The sequence below is a fragment of the Phoca vitulina genome, unplaced genomic scaffold (genome assembly GCF_004348235.1).
Source record: "Phoca vitulina isolate PV1807 unplaced genomic scaffold, GSC_HSeal_1.0 scaffold76, whole genome shotgun sequence".
Lineage (NCBI taxonomy): Eukaryota > Metazoa > Chordata > Mammalia > Carnivora > Phocidae > Phoca > Phoca vitulina.
In genome coordinates, this window is record NW_022589779.1 from 4488868 (window position 1) to 4507563 (window position 18696).

At 34.6% G+C, this 18696-nt stretch overlaps 1 protein-coding gene across 6 annotated transcripts in view; it reads right to left on the minus strand.

Annotated features, from left to right (window-relative positions):
• NAV3 (neuron navigator 3) overlaps nt 1-18696 on the minus strand; it is a 579712-nt gene that overhangs the window by 9897 nt on the left and 551119 nt on the right. For all 6 annotated transcript variants that reach the window (XM_032393716.1, XM_032393720.1, XM_032393719.1 and 3 more), the window contains 7 exons: nt 18319-18422; nt 15496-15591; nt 15068-15236; nt 13469-13704; nt 2840-2994; nt 1728-1799; nt 930-1126 (listed from right to left, as the gene is read on the minus strand). In XM_032393716.1, the coding sequence (XP_032249607.1) occupies nt 930-1126; nt 1728-1799; nt 2840-2994; nt 13469-13704; nt 15068-15236; nt 15496-15591; nt 18319-18422 (1029 nt within the window). The remainder of the gene's footprint in view (nt 1-929; nt 1127-1727; nt 1800-2839; nt 2995-13468; nt 13705-15067; nt 15237-15495; nt 15592-18318; nt 18423-18696) is intronic.

Below are 18696 nucleotides of genomic sequence, written 5' to 3' on the forward strand. Positions count from 1 at the left end.
ATTTTGAGAACCATTACATGTAACAACCTAAACACACAAATATTCAAGACATCATTTGGGGGGAATTAATAATATGTCTTGCAGGATTCTTAAACAATTACAATCTTGACCAGCTTGATTATTATCAAAGTATGTTTTAGTGAAGACTCAATGTCCTGAACTCTCCTTCCTTTTACCCTAAAATCTTAATCTTGAACATAACATATTGGAGCTAAGAGAAACCTTAAAGGTCATAATCCAGTCAACCTGCCCCATTTTATAGATGATGAAACTGTGCTGAAGTAAACTGCCAAATATAAAATATGTTATTATTTGCAGAGTGGGACTCAGCCTTGGTCTTCTGATCTCCACTGTAAAGTTCTTCTTTTTCATTTACCTTGTATCTTTGGTGAGTACATCTTTATAATCCATCACAATGGGAAAGAGACTTCTATACATGCAATTTAAGAAGGATTAGAAAAATAAACATCTTTATGCCAACTAAAGAGAAGTAATTCAGTTTTGCTTTAATGAAAAGTATGAAACACCTCAGTTATCCATAAAACACCTAAATTATTTCTAACTAAAATCTTCTCTCATGGCTATATTTGATGTGAGCCACTGGCTAAAATTTGTTTTTAGCATAAAAAGGGACTTTAAACAGATATAATTTATTTCAAATGGTTATCTGATTTTTAAATATGTGTCTATATTAAACTCATGTAATTTTAGTCAAATCTCGGTAAACCATAATTGTCAGGCAAAATGAATCTAATCAGACATGTAAAGCCTAGAAGAAGGCAGACTTTCAGAAGAAAAAAGAAAACTTAAATCTTTGGGAGCCTGAAAAAAAATGAACTTTACTTGTTATTTTCTACCATCCAATCTGGTCATCGTTACCACATAGTCTTAGGTCCTGGACAATGGCACAGTGCAGTTTTGGAACTCACCAATGGTAACATCAGAAGAACTGTGTGTTTCCAAAAAACTGTTGAGATGATGCCATGTCTTAGGAATCCAATCTATAATTTTGACTAAGTCATTATTGCGTATGTTCCTTTCAATCTCTATCTCTATCAGTTTCCTTCGAAGATATCTGCCTAAAAAGCCTTTCACTGGTTCTGTGTGGTTCGCGCATAGCACCCACCTACAAAAAGACAAAACAAAACATAACAAAACAAAACCAGAAATCTTTAAATAAATTAAGTTTTAAGTCCACAGTATTCTCTTTCCAATATAAATGAAGAATATTGCCATGTCAATTGGTGGCTCCTTTTAATGATCAAAGGGGTTAGGAGATCTATTAGCATTTGAGGTATACAAAATAACTAACTTTTCTTTTTAAGCTAAAGCGAAGCTCATGTGCGTCAGAAATGAGTGGGAGTCTACATGCTGAGTACTCTTCTGTAGGAGAATCACAAATCCTGAAATAGGAACTCTCTTCACATTCCTCACACTTTGAAGAAAAGTGCTCTACTTTAGCTGGTGACATAGTGAGCAGGACAAACATTTCTTTCCTTTCCTTTTTTTTTTCTTTTCTTTTTTTTTTTAAGAAACACTTCTGATTACAGGTTGAGGATTACAAAATGTCTGCTTGAGAAAGAGTGTTAGAAGAAGTGAGAATTATTTTCACACCACAGGTCACTACTGGCAGGATCTGTCAATGTACAAATGGAAAAACACTAACCAAAAGCAAACTGAAAGAGACAATGCAAACAAACAAAACAAAACATTCAATTTATCTTTACCTGAAATTGTGATGCAGCTCTAGATTTGGTGATGAAGAAACTCCCTGATTCATTGTTCCAATAATATATGGACTGGAAAATAAAATAAAATATGTAGATGTGCTGAAGGTAAAAGAGATTAGTCTACTAAATTTGCCTTAAAAACAATGTAGGTAAATATGGATTATTCCATTTTAACATTAGGCTTTAAAAGGGTAATTTTGTAATGTTAGGTTGAAAAATGACAAAGATCATTGAGCTGGAAATTTGGATTTGGGGGCTCTAATTTCAGCTCTAGCATCCTAGGAGAATCATTTTACCTTTCTAAGCCTGAGTTTACTCATCTATAAAATAAAAAGGCTAGACAGAATAATCACAGGATTATCTAATCTCATTCTAACATCTTATGAATCTTATGATTATAATCAAATTCATTAATTTTTCCTCTTTTCTTAATTCATATTTTAAAGTTTCTTAGTGATATGAGAAAATTTGTAGTTTTGTTTCAATGCTGATTTTATGATGATCTACTTTTAACATTTAAAAAATCTCTAGCAGAGATTAATTGGGATATTGTACCATTAAAACTAATATTTAGGTTACTCTTATAGGTCCTTCCTTTAGAGGCCATACTATAGTGAATCTTTAGTGAGTTTTCAGATTTTTTTTATACCCTACTTCAAGCTTTACTTTCACTGTAAATAGTTAAAAATTAGACTCATTAATGGAGATATACCTGAATGCATTACATTTATCTTTATAGGAAGGGTGAGTTTAAACTTTGATATGCAGTAAAAATGAAACCAGAGCTCTAGAGCTTCATTTTAATTCTTAATTTCCTTGATCCAAACATTCTGTCATTGACATTGGTCTCCCAGACCTTCTGCATATCTGTAGAAGCTAACACCATCAAGTAAATCATGTTTCATTAAGTTACCTGGGACACAATTGTTGAATGAATAAATAGATGTTTCAAGAAATGCACAGGGATTTTTTTGGAAATATGTTATAATATTAATGAAAGCTTCTCAAATTAATGGCATCCACCACTGGTTTTAAAAGGTATAAAGACATAAGAAACAAATTTGATCATTTTTTCATATTTCATCACTCAAAATATTTCATAAGCATACCATTTGTTGTATTTACAGTTGAGAAAACCATTGAAGATATCACTCAAAGAGCCCACATGATGAAGATTATCAAGAATTATTACAACAGGAAGTTCTACACCATTATTATCAGCACTGCACTGTTCAGCCAGGTTAGCTAGATACTGTTGCAACTCCTTGGAAAAAATAAAGAAAACAAATACATCAATGATAAATTTATACCAATGGCAAGCAATTCAGAGTTTAGGAATAGCACACTTTGCCATCCAGTATCTTTGATTAAAACACATAGGTCATTCTAACGATATAAAACAAAGCAAAAAATATAATGCCGAGAGGATATATTTTTTAAAGAAAAGAGCAAAGAGAAAAACCAGTACAGAACAGCTGCAGCAAATATAAAATTGTGAAAACAAAAGCATGTTTCTCAGTTGTTGTCTCCCCTTAAAAAAAAAAAAAGAAAGAAAGAAAGGAGAGTGGGGGGAGCGAGTTCTGGATATGAGCTCTTATAATAAATCACAAATACTGAGACTTCATTCTTGCTTTTAGTATTACAACGATAAAAGTGGATTTTAGCAAACCTTATAAGAAGTCCAAAATGGCACACCTAAGTTTCCACTAATACTTTAAATGTTTTAATTCCAATTCATTTCAATAGGGTGCATGAAACCACAGCCCCAGGACTTGGACAGAAGTATGGTTATTATTTATAATCTGTATGCAACTTCTGTGATTTTAAACAAATATAAAATTTGTTATATTTCCCTGGGTCACTTGACATTAGCATTTAGCATTTCTTGAGCTTCTTGGTTTTTTTCTACAGGTATTCCTTTCTAATAGCTTTTAATCTAAATATGATAACCAGTTCACTGATTGACTGCTCTCACAGATGGGTAGGCCAGACACATAATTAGGTTTCTTAAAATTATCCTAATTAGTAAGAGCATTTCCATAATATTTGCATATTTACAATGACATTTTCAATTTGTAAATCTTGCTCAGGGTTAAAAAACAATTCCATGATTCCAATTTCTGGCAGCCAGGTGAATATATGAACCACTCACCCTAGAGGCCTCCTCCTCTGTCTGTAATACTACTTTTAGAACTAAAGGCAGAAAAGGATCAGGCCAGGGTTTTGAGGTATTTAGTAATATATTCATTTAAGTTTAAATATAAAATTTATTAGAAAACTAATGCACTGTATATCTTACATTGAGCCAATCACATTGAATAAATATAGCCTACATCAGAGAATACAGAAAAATAGGTTTAAAATAATGAATAGTCTGGAGAATTTCATTTATCTTAAAAGACAAAAATCGAATTTATATCAATAATCTACCCATATTAAGTCATTCACTCATTTATAAAACGTTGACTGCCTATCTTCTACGTTCAACGCTCTAGACAATCCCCTGAGGTGTACAAAAATAATGGGTCATCGTTCAAGTTAGTAAGTTTAACATTAATTATGAACTGAATCCAGTACTTTTCTGGGCATAGGGGTTAAAAAGTCTTCCCTTGTAGGCTTTAAGATGGTCACATTAAGTACTAAAATTTAAATATGATAAATCATTTGAATACAATGTCATAGTATATTAGAAGCTATGAGAGGTCGGGGAGGAGATTTTGCCTAGGTGGTAGATATCAAGGAAAGCTTTCTAGAAAAGGAAACGCTGGAGCTTGGGAGGGTGATAGGTACATACATAACTAATAAATGTACAAAATGCAATGTAAAATATCCCATGAGAGAGGTTAAAAGAGAGACGTGGTCTGTAGGAAGAAGAAGGATTACTTCGAACTGGGGGATCCTGATGGACTTATAGCCAGGTGGAATTTGAGATGAATTCGAATAATGAGTAGAATTCCAAATGATAATTATGCAGTTATTTATCCTTTCAAAACACCTTAGCAAGCACTTATTATGTTCCAGGTACTCTTGGCACTAAGGATTCAGAGATTATTTCTCCATTCCAGGAATTTAGAGTTGATAAGGAGAGGTCAAGAAGTAAATCACAAAAACAGTGTGGTAAGTGAAATGCACAAAACACAATAGGGAAGCTTAAGAGAGGCACCTCATCCGGACGTGTTGTTCAGAGAACAGGGTACTTGGGGACAAACTATTGAAGTACAAATAATAAAGAGTGGAAGCTGGAAGGTATGAGTGTGTGATGTGTTTGGGGAAATAATAAATGCTCTGTTGTTACAAAAGAAATTGTTCATGGTAGTGGTGGTTGCAATGAAAAAGAAAATAGACTTTGAATCCATGCAGAAAAATTTGGATCTTTCTATATAAACAAATGTGAACCATTGACTTGTTTTTTTTTTTTTTTTCAGTAGGGAAAGAGCAATTTATTTATCAAAGGAAACATAAATATGAAGGAAATAATGATTAATTAGAAATGGAAAAAGCATTCAAGAAGCTTATTGCCCAGAATAGTGGGTTACATGAGTGTGTGTGTGTGTGTGTGTGTGTGTATAAAAAAACAAACTGTAATTCACAGTAAAAAAACAATGTATCTGGGTTGCCTGGATGGCTCAGTGGGTTAAGTGTCTGCCTTCAGCTTATCCCAGGGTCCTGGGATCGAGTCCCGCATCGGGCTCCTTGCTCAGCGGGGAGCCTGCTTCTCCCTCTCCCTCTGCCCCTCTGGCGCTCTCTCTCTCTCTCTGACAAATAAATAAAATCTTTAAAAAAATAATGTATCAAAAAAGCATACACCAAAGATTTTGTTCAGAGTGTGTAAACCTTACTTGTACTGCTGGGAAAGACTTTCTGGTGGTAGTATTATTTGCTATTAACTTTTTATTTTTAGGATTAGGTAATGTTTTGATGCTTAAAAATGGAAGAAGAGCTTTCCAAATAGAGGGAAAAGAATAATCAAAGGCATAAATACAAAATATGTGGTAGGAAAGAAACTGGTAGTATATCTTTTGTGAATATAAATGGTAAGTAAGTTGGAAAGAAGAGTTTGCAACCTGGAATGATTTGAAAGGTTACTGGACTTTTCCTGTTGGCAACAAATACTGAATGTTATGTCTGGGGTTCTGCGTAATATAGTCAGAATCATGATTTCAAAGTGTGGTAAGTATATTGTAGAGGAGGAAGAGAAACCATCAAGAGAATAACAAAACTGTTGAAGCCAAGAAACACTATGGGACTCAATAGGGATGGTAGAGGTGTGGGAAGATTTTGACTTAGTACGGAAAGCAATGGAAAAACATTGCAGGATTTAATGCAGTCAGACTTTAATAATGAAAAGATACTCTATTTTCCATGAGGGGAAGGGATAAATCAGAAAGAGAGAAAAGGAAGATTTAACAGATGTTGTGAATCAAGCAGTTAGAAAACAGTTGTTGTCATCCAAGTGATAGAGAGTGTTAATTTCGGTGGGAGGGTGGCAGTAGCGGAGACGGATGGAAGAAGATGGATTTGGTATTTTTTCAGAGTTGAAACTGGGTTTTCTAAACATGTGTACTTAGTATGCTAATAGAGACATATGTGTATGCTAAGGGAAAGGCCTACTATTCAGGAGAGTGGGCATGGCTTACAGTGTCCAATTGGAGTCAATATAAATTGAAACCAGGGGAGTCATCCAGGTGAGAACAGAAGTGGGAGAGAACAGAATGTTGGGTCATATTTTCATTTACCAGTAGGTGAAGGAAAAACAGTGGATGAGACTGAGAAGGAGGTTGCTGAAGGGTAAGAAGGAAACAGAGAATGATAATCACGAAAATTAGAGGAATTTCTAGAAAGGGAAGGTAACCTATAGCGATTTTCTATACATAAGCAATAAAAGAGAGAGAGAGACAGAGAAAAGAAGCAAAGGCATTGAATTTGGCAATTAAGACATCACTGAGTGATTTTGGAAAAGTAGGGCCATTCGATTCTATGATGATTCTCTCTCATCTTGAGAAGGGTAGTAGACCTCTTTGGGAATCTTATGAAAGCTATGGACCAGTTGCAAGTGGACATAGGCATACACAACTAATTTTGGCATACAACTTAAGAGTTTTACTCAGACCCCTTTGAAATCACTTTATGATCCCCATTGTCGCTTAATTGGGGTTAAATCTTAGATTGAAGTACTGAGGCATTAGCATCACAAGTTTCATGTCCAAGATCTAATTAGGCAAAGAAAACAGGTACATCTACCAGATGGACACTGATAATAAGATGAATCCCATACTCTGAAAATATAAAGAGAACTCGGCAGTTCTATAAAAGCTGTTGATCATTGCCTTCTCTGGTTTTGACTCTAGACACAACAAAAATGAATCTGCCAAGAGCAGTTTTCTGATCTTTTCCTACCTAACATTCCAAGTGTTTTCAGCTGGCCACATATTATTTACTAAATCCATCTCCAGCCTTCTGGGCCCGCTATATCAAATGTCACAAAGTGTGATTGTGTATGTTTACTGCTCTCTCTTGATCAAAATATTCCAGCCGGCAGGTTGAGGGAGGGCTTGCAGAGCAGGAAGAGGGACAGAATGTAAAATGCAGAGGTACCAAACACATGAAAAGATTTTTTTTTCATTTGATGGTTTTATTGTTCATTTTTTTTTTTTTTTGAATCAGTATGTGCTTTTTGGCTTTGTCTCTTCGGTGTTACCTATGGCCTAGCATAATGCACATCCACCGTTACACGGCTTCCTTTTCCAGGGACGGGATTTATCATTTCATGCCTCGCTCCCACTTTAGTAAATCTACATTGCGAGCATCTGTCCCTCAGACAATCTCAACTAGTCATCCCTATTCCTTTAGACCATTCTCACTTACCTCCCCCTCACCCCATGCCGCACATAAAAGCGAAGGAAAGCAAAGCAAAGCAAACAAACAAAAACCACTGTGGGTTCTCTGACAATTTGGCAAGAAGTGGCTAAATTCTCTAGCAACTACTGTATCCAGCATCATTGACAGTTCATTCATATCTTACAAACAGAAAGAAACAATAAACATTTGTTAGTTGTATTTTGTGTTTTCGTGGTGCCGAACGCCGCATGATTTGTCCAGGGATTTTTCCTATTACTTCTTCCTAGCATCATTAATTCTGTTCCAACACTCTTGGCAATGCTTTGTTTTTCATTATTTTTGTAATAACAAACATTAAGCTGACCTGTTAATGACACAAGTGATTTTATTCAGGAAAAGAAGAAAATAAGAGCATTGGAAATGTTTGGTCACAATCTTTTTTTTAAAGATTTGTATAATATTATTGATTAAGAACATCTCCAAACACTAAACAGTTTTTTAACTGAAATAAAAAGAACCTAAATATAACAGTAGATTTGGGGGTGAGGCAAATTTTATAAGTGTAAGTAATTTTATAAGTGTAAGTAATTTTATAAGTGCAAATTTTGTTAGTGTAAATTAACCAACTGTTTTATTATACCATGTTAAACTACATCCTAATGAAGCCCAAATTATTCTACTTGATTCAAAACTTGATTTTAAGTGATTCCCAACTTTGTCAAAATGACATGGTTTCCTGTAACAAACCTATTCTTCTCCTTTTACCAACCACTTTTTTTTTTTTTCATAAGGAAGTCACTTCTAAAGTCATACCAACATTGGGGGAAATCCAAAGAACACACTGACGATGGCTAAGGGACATAATCCTTTCATCATTCTGGCTGAGAAGAAAAAGAATGGTGGTAAAAACGCGTTTTTTTTTTTTTTTTTTTTAGGGTCAGAGGGAGAAGCAGACTCCCTGCTGAGCAGGGAGCCCGATGTGGGACTCGATCCTGAGACTCCAGGATCATGACCTGAGCTGAAGGCAGTCGCTTAACCAACTGAGCCACCCAGGCACCCAAAACGCTTTTTAAATAACATTCTGAGGAGACCTAGAATTCACAGGAGGCATTAAACATGTAGGCTGAACCAAACAAACGACTATGCTCTTGGTACTTCTGCTTAGAGAATAGTTGAATATTTGGCCTCAGGTTACATGTCTCTATTTCACTGAAATGAGAATGGCTGGTTCAACAAAAATTTGAATGGTGCTGAGTTCCAAAGAATATGTGGAATTCATGTGCTGTATTTATTTAAATTTAAGAGATCCCAGCATGTTTTATGTACATCATTGTTCTCCTTGAAAACGACATATAAGACAGTTTTGAACAAAGTTTCGGGGGTGGTATCTGTATGGGTCTGTATTTGTGAAAGAAATCTTTATTGAAAGCCATTATACATTAATTATATATATGTCTCTCTCCCCCTCCCCCCCTCTCTCTCTCTCTCTCACACACACACACACACACACACACACACACACACACACACTTAGCTCTTACCATGCCCCTACTACTTTTCCAATATTACAGTTGGGAAAACTAAGGCAAAGGAAATTCAGCAGTTTGCCTTAGATCCCACAGTTGGTCAGTGATAGGGAATTAATAAACTACTCCTTAAGAACATTTTTTATTGAGAAATAATTGACATACATCACTGCATAAATTTAAGGTGAATAGCATGATGATTTGATTTACACATATTGTGAAATGATTACCACGATAGGTTCAGCTAACATCCATCTTCTCATATAGACCCAATAAAAAAAGAAAAGAAGAAAAAAGGACAAACATTTTCTTGTGATGGGAACTCTTAGAATTTACTCCCTTAACAACATTTCTATACGTCATACAGCAGTGTTAGTTATGGTCATCGTATTATATATTATATCCCAAGACTTATTTATCCTGTAACTGGAAGTTTATACCTTTTCACCATTTTCTTACAATTCCTGTCCCCCCTATCCTCTGTCTCAGGTAATTTTTTTTTTTGAGATTCCATATATAAGTGACATCATACAGTATTTGTCTTTCTCTGACTTATTTCACTTAGCATAATGCTTTCAAAGTCTATCCATTTTGTAGCAAATGGTAAGATTTCCTCATTTTTTTATGGCTGGATAATATTCCATTGTGTGTATACATATACATATATATATATGTGTGTATGTGTATATATACCCCAATTTCTTTATCCATTCATCCATCCAGGGTAAGTTGTTTCCATGTCTTAGCTATTGTAAATAATGCTTCTATGAACATGTGTGGTGGGGGGATGCAAACATTTTTTTGAGTTAGTGTTTTCATTTCCTTTGGATACATTCACATAAGTGGAAATGCTGGATCATATGGCAGTACTATTTTTAATTTTTTGAGGATCCTTCATACTGTTTTCCATAGTGACTATATCCATTAGCAATCCCACCAACAGTGTACAAGGGTCCCCTTTTCTCTACATCCATACCAGCATTTGTTATCTCCTGTCTTTTTGATGATGGCCTTTCTAACAGGCATGAGGTGATATCTCATTGTGGTTTTAATTTGCATTTCCCTAATGACTAGTGATGTTGAGCATCTTCTCATGTGTCTGTTGACCTTTTATATATCTTCTTTGGAGAATGTCTATTCAGGTCCCTTGTCCATTTTTTAATTGGGTCATATCTTTTCTTGCTATTGAGTGGTATGAGTTTTTCCTATATTTTTACATTAACTCCTTCACAGATATATATATGGTTTATAAATATTTTCTCCTATTCTATAGGTTGTCTTTTCACTTTGTTGATGGTTTCTTTTGCTGTGCAGAAGTTTTTAGTTTGATGTATTCCCACTTGTTTATTTTTTATATTGTTGTTTGTACTTTAGGTGTCATATCCAAAAAATCATTACCAAGACCCATGTCAAGGAGCTTTATTTCTATGTTTTCTTCTTGGAGTTTCATGGTTTCAGGTCTTACATTAAGTCTTTAATACACTGCAAGTTAATTTTTTGAGTAATGTAAATATGTGTACAGTTTTATTCTTCTGCATGTGAATATCCAATTATCCCAGCATCATTTATTGAAGAGAATCCATTGAGTATTCTTGGCTCCCTTGTCCAATATTAGTTGATGGTACAGGCTTGGGTTTATTACCAGGCTTTTGATTCTGTTTCATTGTGCCTGCCAATTCTACGTGTCTGTTGTCATGCCAATACCATACTATTCTGATGACTATATCTTTATAGTAAAGTTGAAATTAGGAAGTGTGATGTCTCCTGCTTTGTTCATCTTTCTCAGGATTTCTTTGGCTATTCAGAGTCTTCTGTGGTTCCATATATATTTTATGAGTGTTTTTTTTTTTCTTTTACTTCTATAAGAAATGCCATTGGAATCTTGATAGGGATTGCATTGAATCTATATATAGCTTTTGGTAGTATTGACATTTTAATAATATTAATTCTTCCAACCCATGGACATGAGATGCCTATCCATTTATTTGTGTCTTCTTCAATTTCTTTCATCAATGTATTGTAGTTCTCAGTGTAGAGATTGTTTATCTCTTTAGTTAAATTTATTTCTAAGTATTTTATTGTTTTTGATACGATTATAAATGAGATCAACTTCTTTATTTCTTTTTCAGAAAATCCATTGTTAGTGTATAGAAACACAACAGATTTCTGTATGTTAATTTCATATCCTGAAACTTTACTAAATTTGTTAATTAGATCTAACAGTTTTTTGGTAGAGTCTTTAAGATTTTCTATATATAAAATGATGTCATCTGCATATAGAGACAATTTTACTTCTTCCTTCCCAATTCTGATACCTTTTCTTCTCCCCCTCCCACTCCCCCCTCCTTTTTCTCCTTCTCTTCTTCCTTCATCTTCTTCGCCTCATTGTTCTAGCTAGGACTTCCAGTACTATGTTGAATAGAAGTGATGAGAGTCAGCATCTTTGTCCTGTTCCTGATCTTAAAGGAAAAGCTACCAACCTTTTACCACTGACTATGATGTTAGCTGTGGGCTTGTCATATATGGCCTTTGTTAAGATGTGTTCCATCTATACCTAATTTGTCTTAGTTTTTATCATGAATGATGTACTTCATAAATGCTGTCTCTGCATCTATTGAGATGACCATATGATTTGTTTTCATTCTATTAATATGCCGTATCACATTGATTAATTTCTGTATGTTGAACTATCTTTGTATCCTAGGGATACATCCCACTTTATCATGGTGAATGATCCTTTTAATATGCTGCTGAATTTGATTTGCTGTATTTTTATTGAAAACTTTTACATCTATACTCATTGGGGATATTGCCTATAGTTTTCTTTTCTAGTGGTATCATTTTCTAGTTTTGATATTAGGATGATGCTGGCCTCATGAGTTTTGGAGTGTCCCCTCATCTTCAAATTTTTGGAAGAGTTTGAGAAGGATTGGTGTTAATTCTTCTTTAAATGTTTGACAAAATTCACCAGTGAAGCTATCTGGTCCTGAGCTTTTCTTCTTTGGGAAATTTTTGGTTACTGATTCAATCTCCTTACTAGTAATTGGTCTATTCTGATTTTCTATTTCTTCCTGATTCAGTCATGGTAAGTTGTATGTTTCTAAAAGCTTTTCCATTTCTCTTAGGTTGTTCAGTTTCTTTGGCGTATTGTTGTTCATAACATTAAGAAATGTTTTGTTCACTAAAATGTATGTCTAGTTTATTTCAAGAATCCAATCCGAATTTTGTAACTTGCATTTATTTCTGAAAATTTGTAGGCCTGAAGTTTCTGAGAGACTGGGTCAGTTTAGATCATCTAACCAGGTTATCTTTGGAAAAATAATATGAACCAGTGTCATATGGATTCCATCAAGATATTGCCCATAAGTTTCCTTTTTTAAAAAAAAAAGATTTTAAAGATTTTATTTATTTGACAGAGAGAGAGAGAGAAGGAGCACAAGGAGGCAGAGCGACAGGCAGAGGAACAGGGAGAAGCAGGCTCCCCACTGAGCAGGGAGCCTGATGTGGGGCTCCATCCCAGGACCCTGGGATCAGGACCTGAGCTGAAGGCAGCCACTTAACCGACTGAACCACTCAGGTGCCCCCAGATGTGGTTTCCTAAGAGAAGCTTAGGTTGAATTGATTGAGAATGTAATGAGTACTTATAGGCAAAAATATTCCAGTGTTAGGAATATGTTAGGCATTAACTATTTTCTTTTTAGGGTTCTTTGTTTTACTCATAATATATGAAAGTACTGGCTAGGTATTATAGACCCCTGATGCCTAATTAATAGCTGACAGTGTTCAAGCTGATTATTATGGTACATTAGACCTTAGTTGATGGCAAAATGAAATATGGTTCAATTTCCTAAGATTCCTAAGCAGAAATCCTATAGAAATAAAATGTAAGCAAATTGCTACTCCCAGAACTTCTGCCTAGACAATTCTAATCATACCCACATCCCCATTGCTGTAACACCCCAGTTAATTCCCATGTATTTATTAAGACCCAGGTCAAGTATTGACTTTTTATAAAGCTCTAATTCTTCCAGGAAGAGTTCTATTTTCCCCTCTTGCTTCTACAGAACTCTGCATGGATCTTTTTCTACTCCAACACTTCCCAAATGGTTGTCTAAGAGAACTGAGACAACAGAGAATGTCATTTTCTTCTGTATATTCCCAGTGCTTGTGAAGTAATTGATAACTGAACATTACTGAATAAGTAGTCTTGCTTAAATTCATGAAACAGAGTTGAGTCATCCACCAGATTTTAGTTTTAGTCAAAGAGATGGTATGTTTCCATGTTCAGAATGGGTTTCACGTAATCTTATAGCTTAATTGCTTAAAACCCTTACGGATAAATAGCAACAATTCTCTGAGGAATTTGTGACTTACCTTACTTGACTTGTGGTCCACATTAAAAGTGGCAATTGCATCCTCTGTTTTTTTCCTCCCAGATTTGGTTATTACATATTCGGCAAGTTTATTTGCTAAATAGGTCTTTCCAGTACCACTAGGTCCTGAGAGTATAATTCTGTGATGCTCCATCAACAAGTTAAAGTACCTTTGGGTAATTGGTTTAGGAATCAGTGTATCAAAAACAAAACTGTCCAAACTGTTTTCTTCTACCCCTGAAGGAAGAAACAAAAGGAACAGCATGCCTTATTGTTCTACAGAAGCCGGAATTTAAAATACAGCGTTAACTGACAACAGAGTTTTATTAGTCATAGGAATGTAGGCCTGGTAGAATGCTTTCCTTGATATTTCTATCTCACAACCACGTGTTGCCATTTTAAGACAAAAAGCATTAGTAATAAGGCAGAGTGAGCAACCAAATGAAAGTAAGCTGTTTCCTCTTGTTCAGGCTTCCCTCCACTGTCTACTTCAGGTTTCCCACTTATGTTTCCAGAGAGAAATGGAAGAATTACATTAAATTCTATTATAGTATCTTCCTTCTCTTTGAACGTGGTGGTTTTGTTAAAAATAAATATAAATATTAAAATGTATGTGTGTTCTTCCCTTTTTCTTCCTATTTTCTCCTTCTCTTCATTCTCTTTTATCTCTCGTTACAAACCCCAGCTGTACAACCACTAAGCTTTTGAAGAATATGAATTGTGGTATTTGGCAAGGAATTAAGAAGCAAAGCAACAGTATCTCCTTTTACTAACCCAAGCACCTTAATCACAAAATCAAATGTTGGCAAATTCCTCTATTAATCCAGTTTTTATAGATGTGCTCTGACTCTTTAACATATATGAAGAAAGAATTATGGAGACAAGTATACTTTAGATATTCCATTTGCCTATAATTAATCACATCATCCAAAGCAAACAGAATTTCTTAGCCCCAATTCTTAACATCTATTCTCTATCCTCAGTGGGTATTTATTGGGTACACATATTTTAAAATCAAAGATACAGTGATGAATATATTACTTTGGGATAGGCAAGGAATTCTTTGAGTCCTCCCTAAATGAAAGATGATAATGGAATAAATCTAGGAATTTGAAATTCCCTAAATCACATTCCTTTTCTTGAGTCTTAGAGAATCTTCAAAATTACATTCCAAGTTTCACATCCCAGAAGTCAAAGAATTTCATTTACTTGAATTTTAATGTTTTTATTATGATTTTAGTGTTTTAAAATAAATATGTCCCATTTCATACTAAAACTATCACTGTACTTAACATTTTTTTCATAACATATTTTCAAATATGAAAATTTGAAGTGAAACTAGAAAGAAAGAGAGAAAGGAAGGAAGGAAGGAAAGGAAAGGAAAGGAAAGGAAAGGAAAGGAAGAAGGAAGGAAGGAAGGAAGGAAGGAAGGAAGGAAGAAAAAGAAAGAAAGAAAGAAAGAAAAAGAAAGAAAGAAAGAAAGAAAGAAAGAAAGAAAGAAAGAAAGAAAGAAAGAAAAAAGAAAGAAAAAGAAAGAAAGAAAAAGAAAATGTTGGTTAAAAAAATACAGTTGTGTTTTTCTTTTCATTTTTGTTTTTACCTTTCAGGTTCACAGTAATGATGTTATTATCTCCAACAAGGTATCCACAAGGCAGCAGTTCAGGCACTTCTAGGCTATGGGATCTAATTAAATCTCCTATACAGTAGCTAGCAATGCAGTCAGAGCTCAGACCAAGGCTAGTGGATGTATCAATTCGGAACACATATTCCTAAAATGATACATACAAAAAGGAAGTCAAAACAGAGGATTCAACTCATCTACAACAAATACAAAATTCATGGGCATATGAAGCTAGCCGTTAAGAATTTTGGAATGGGTAATAAAAGAATTATTAATATCACACAGCACAAAGAGAGAAAGCTTGAAATGGGAGCGAGGAAAAGCAGATATGTCTACATTATTAAAGCTAAGGAAAGCTTCTAAAATAAAACATATTCAAAAATATCAGGATATCTTACACAATTTACCTTAAAGAGACGTCTAATTACACCATCTAAGACATCCCACTTGGTTTTTCCACTAACACCAATGGATCCTATCAAATATGCCTGAGACTTCTGATCCTAAATAAGAATAAAATAAAACATGATAAAACCCAATTGTATGTCTTGTTTTATCACTACATTTTCTACTAAAATATATTAATATACTCATAATTAAGACTAAAATGTTTATTAAGCCTGTGGGTTTTATTGTAATAGACACATATGGTATATTATATAAAATAAAACATATCCCAACAAACTAAACAAATAAATTAAGTAACATCAACAGCAACAACAAGAAAAAAAGAGATGAGATGAAGTGGAATGGTATGGAAAACTGACTTGTGACCTGTTTGGTAGGAGGGAAAATTGTCTTTTGCTTCAATGCAATGGACGCATTCTGGAAGAGAAGAAGCTTGGTAGAAGGGAAAGGGTGACAGAGATGGAAGAGAACTATTTCATATGAGCCCTAGAACTTCATCGTACTCATTTTTGATCCTCTCTTTGTTAAGTCTAAAAATCAGTTTCCTCATTTGTTAATTTAGATTATATCTAAAATCTAATCTGTCTTTTTTTAAGATTTATTTTATCTATTTTAGAGAGGCAGAGAGAGAGAGAGCTTGAGGGGGAGGGGCAGAGGGAGAATCTCAAGCAGATTCCATACTGAGCACAGAGCCCGAAGTGGGGCTCGATTTCACGACCCTGAGATCACAAACTGAGCTGAAACCAAAAGGGACTCTTAACCGACTGTGCCACCCAGGCACCCCTAAAGTCTAATCCATCTTTTAAAAATGTGTTATCCACAGTAGCATGGCATGCACATATTTACAAAACAGTTCCCATTTTGAATTTATCAGAAAATTCACTGAAAGAACATGTCAGGGAATCCTACAAGACTCATTTTATCAAGCAAAGAATCCCTTTTCAATACAAAGAATGGTCCCAAATTTATTATTATCTTTTTGTAGGATGGGATTTTGAGTACTTTCTACATATATTGGACAAAGAAACAATTCAAGATTTATAGTCTAAGTGGAGCCTCTTCTACGATGACTGGAAATGGTTATGTAAAATAGTGATCATGATGCGGTAGATATAATTAGCTAGTTGATATGTTACAATCCTGATTCTGGTCGCCAACTGCATTCATCCTTAAGAGGTGTTAGAATAATAACTGAGTCAGATATTAGGAGATGTGGATTCTACAACACAGACTCTCTATCACCTAATTAAAAAAAATGTGACTTTAGGTAAGACACTTAGCCACCTCAGAGCCTCGATTTTTTCCTAACATTCACCTCTATAAGGGTAAATGATTATTATCATCATTTAGATATAATCCAAGTTAGAAGCCAATACTTTTTCTAGAAAAAGTTAAGAAATTCACAGCAAACCATTGTGATTTTTTTTTAGTACTCTTATGGACTGAATGTTCATGTCTCCCCAAAATCATATGTTAGAGCCATAACCCTCAATGTGATGATTTTTGGAAATGGAGCCTTTAGGAGGAAATCTGATTAGGTCAGTAGAATGGGGCTCTCATGATGGGATTAGTGACTCATAAGCAGGGGAAGGGAGAGAGACATTCACCTCTCTCTCTCTCTCCAAGTACACACACTTGGGAAAGGACATGTGAAGACATATCAAGAAGGTGGCTATCTGTAATACAATGAGAGACTCCTCACTAGGAACCAAATAGGCCAGCACCTTGATCTTGGGCTTGACAATGGTGATAAAATACATTTTTGATGTTTGAGCCACTCAATCTATGGTATTTTGTTATGGCTGCCCAAGAAGACGAAGACAACTACTTTGGATGTTCAAAAACATTGCTTTTGAAGAATTATTTAAAAAAAAGAAAACTTGTTTTCCAGTATTATTGTAACCCAAAATGAATGCTAATACCATGCTTTGTAAGTAGCTGCTTTTAAATTAGAAATAGTTTAAGCTTCACTGAGACTATTACAGTCTTTTGCATGAAGACCCACTTGGGAAAATCAGGCATAAATCTGCTGCTCAAGCAGAAAGTTTATGGCACTGGAATTCTTCGAATATTTGCTCAGTGTAAAAATTCACAAGTGCCATCTTACTTTTCAAACTTCACTACTTCAACTGTTTTAAAATTCCAAAGGAGTTTTTGTTTTTCTGTTTGGTAGGAAAAAAATTCAGAGACTTACAAATTTGTATTCTTGGCCACTCAACTACAAATTCAGCTTGAAATAATATTTTTAGTTTTAAAAAAGGACTTGAGTCATGATTTGATAGCAATATTTGGTTCCAGAAAAGTTAAAATATTTTCCTCATCAGCTTAGACTTTGCTTAAAAATGATACATACAAGTAGCATCAATGGAATTGTCATACTAAGTTCAGTAAATATATCTTCCCAGCATCTAGAATATTCATATAGCTTATAGTCTCCTCCTATATTGACAGCTCGGTAACATGTTACTACACATCATAAATATCACCTGTACTTTATAGGTGACACCAAAAGAATGTTAGACAAGATGTTGATGTCAAAGAAAGCAATGTTTCCTTTTTGAAGTTATAGAAATGAGAATGACAACCAATATTGTCACCAGTGAATGAACGTGATGTACTGAGACACATTTCTACTTATATGATGGTGCCATTTTTTTTTTTTTGAGTCCCTAACTTTCATGTTTTTATAACATATTAGGCCAATGCCAAGACACACACTGCTGATAGTATATCTGCCAGGACAAATATTCAAATTTAAAATACATTTGATTCATGGTCATGCTCATGCTTTAGTAATAAAGAATTTAAGATTAAGAACATACCTTTGCTCGGCCATAGCCCTTGCTTATGGAGACAATAATTTTCACGCTGCGGCCATCTTTGTGTCCAGTTGCATCACCAGCACCAGCATCATCTAGCAAAATATCTATCAAATTTTCAAAGAAATAAACACACATGCACACATGTGCACACGCGCGCACACACACACACATGCACACCCCACGATAGAGTCACATTAGCTTGGAATTGTTTATTTTCATTGTTTTCTTCCTCATAGTTTTCAGTGGGAATATATGGCCTTTTTGTTTCCCATTCTAGCCTAACTCGTTTGAAAAATCTCAGCTTTCAAGAAGATGAATTAGTGTGGTTGGACTGAAGGTTCAATCTAAGAATTTATTTCTGCCTCCAAAGATCTTCAC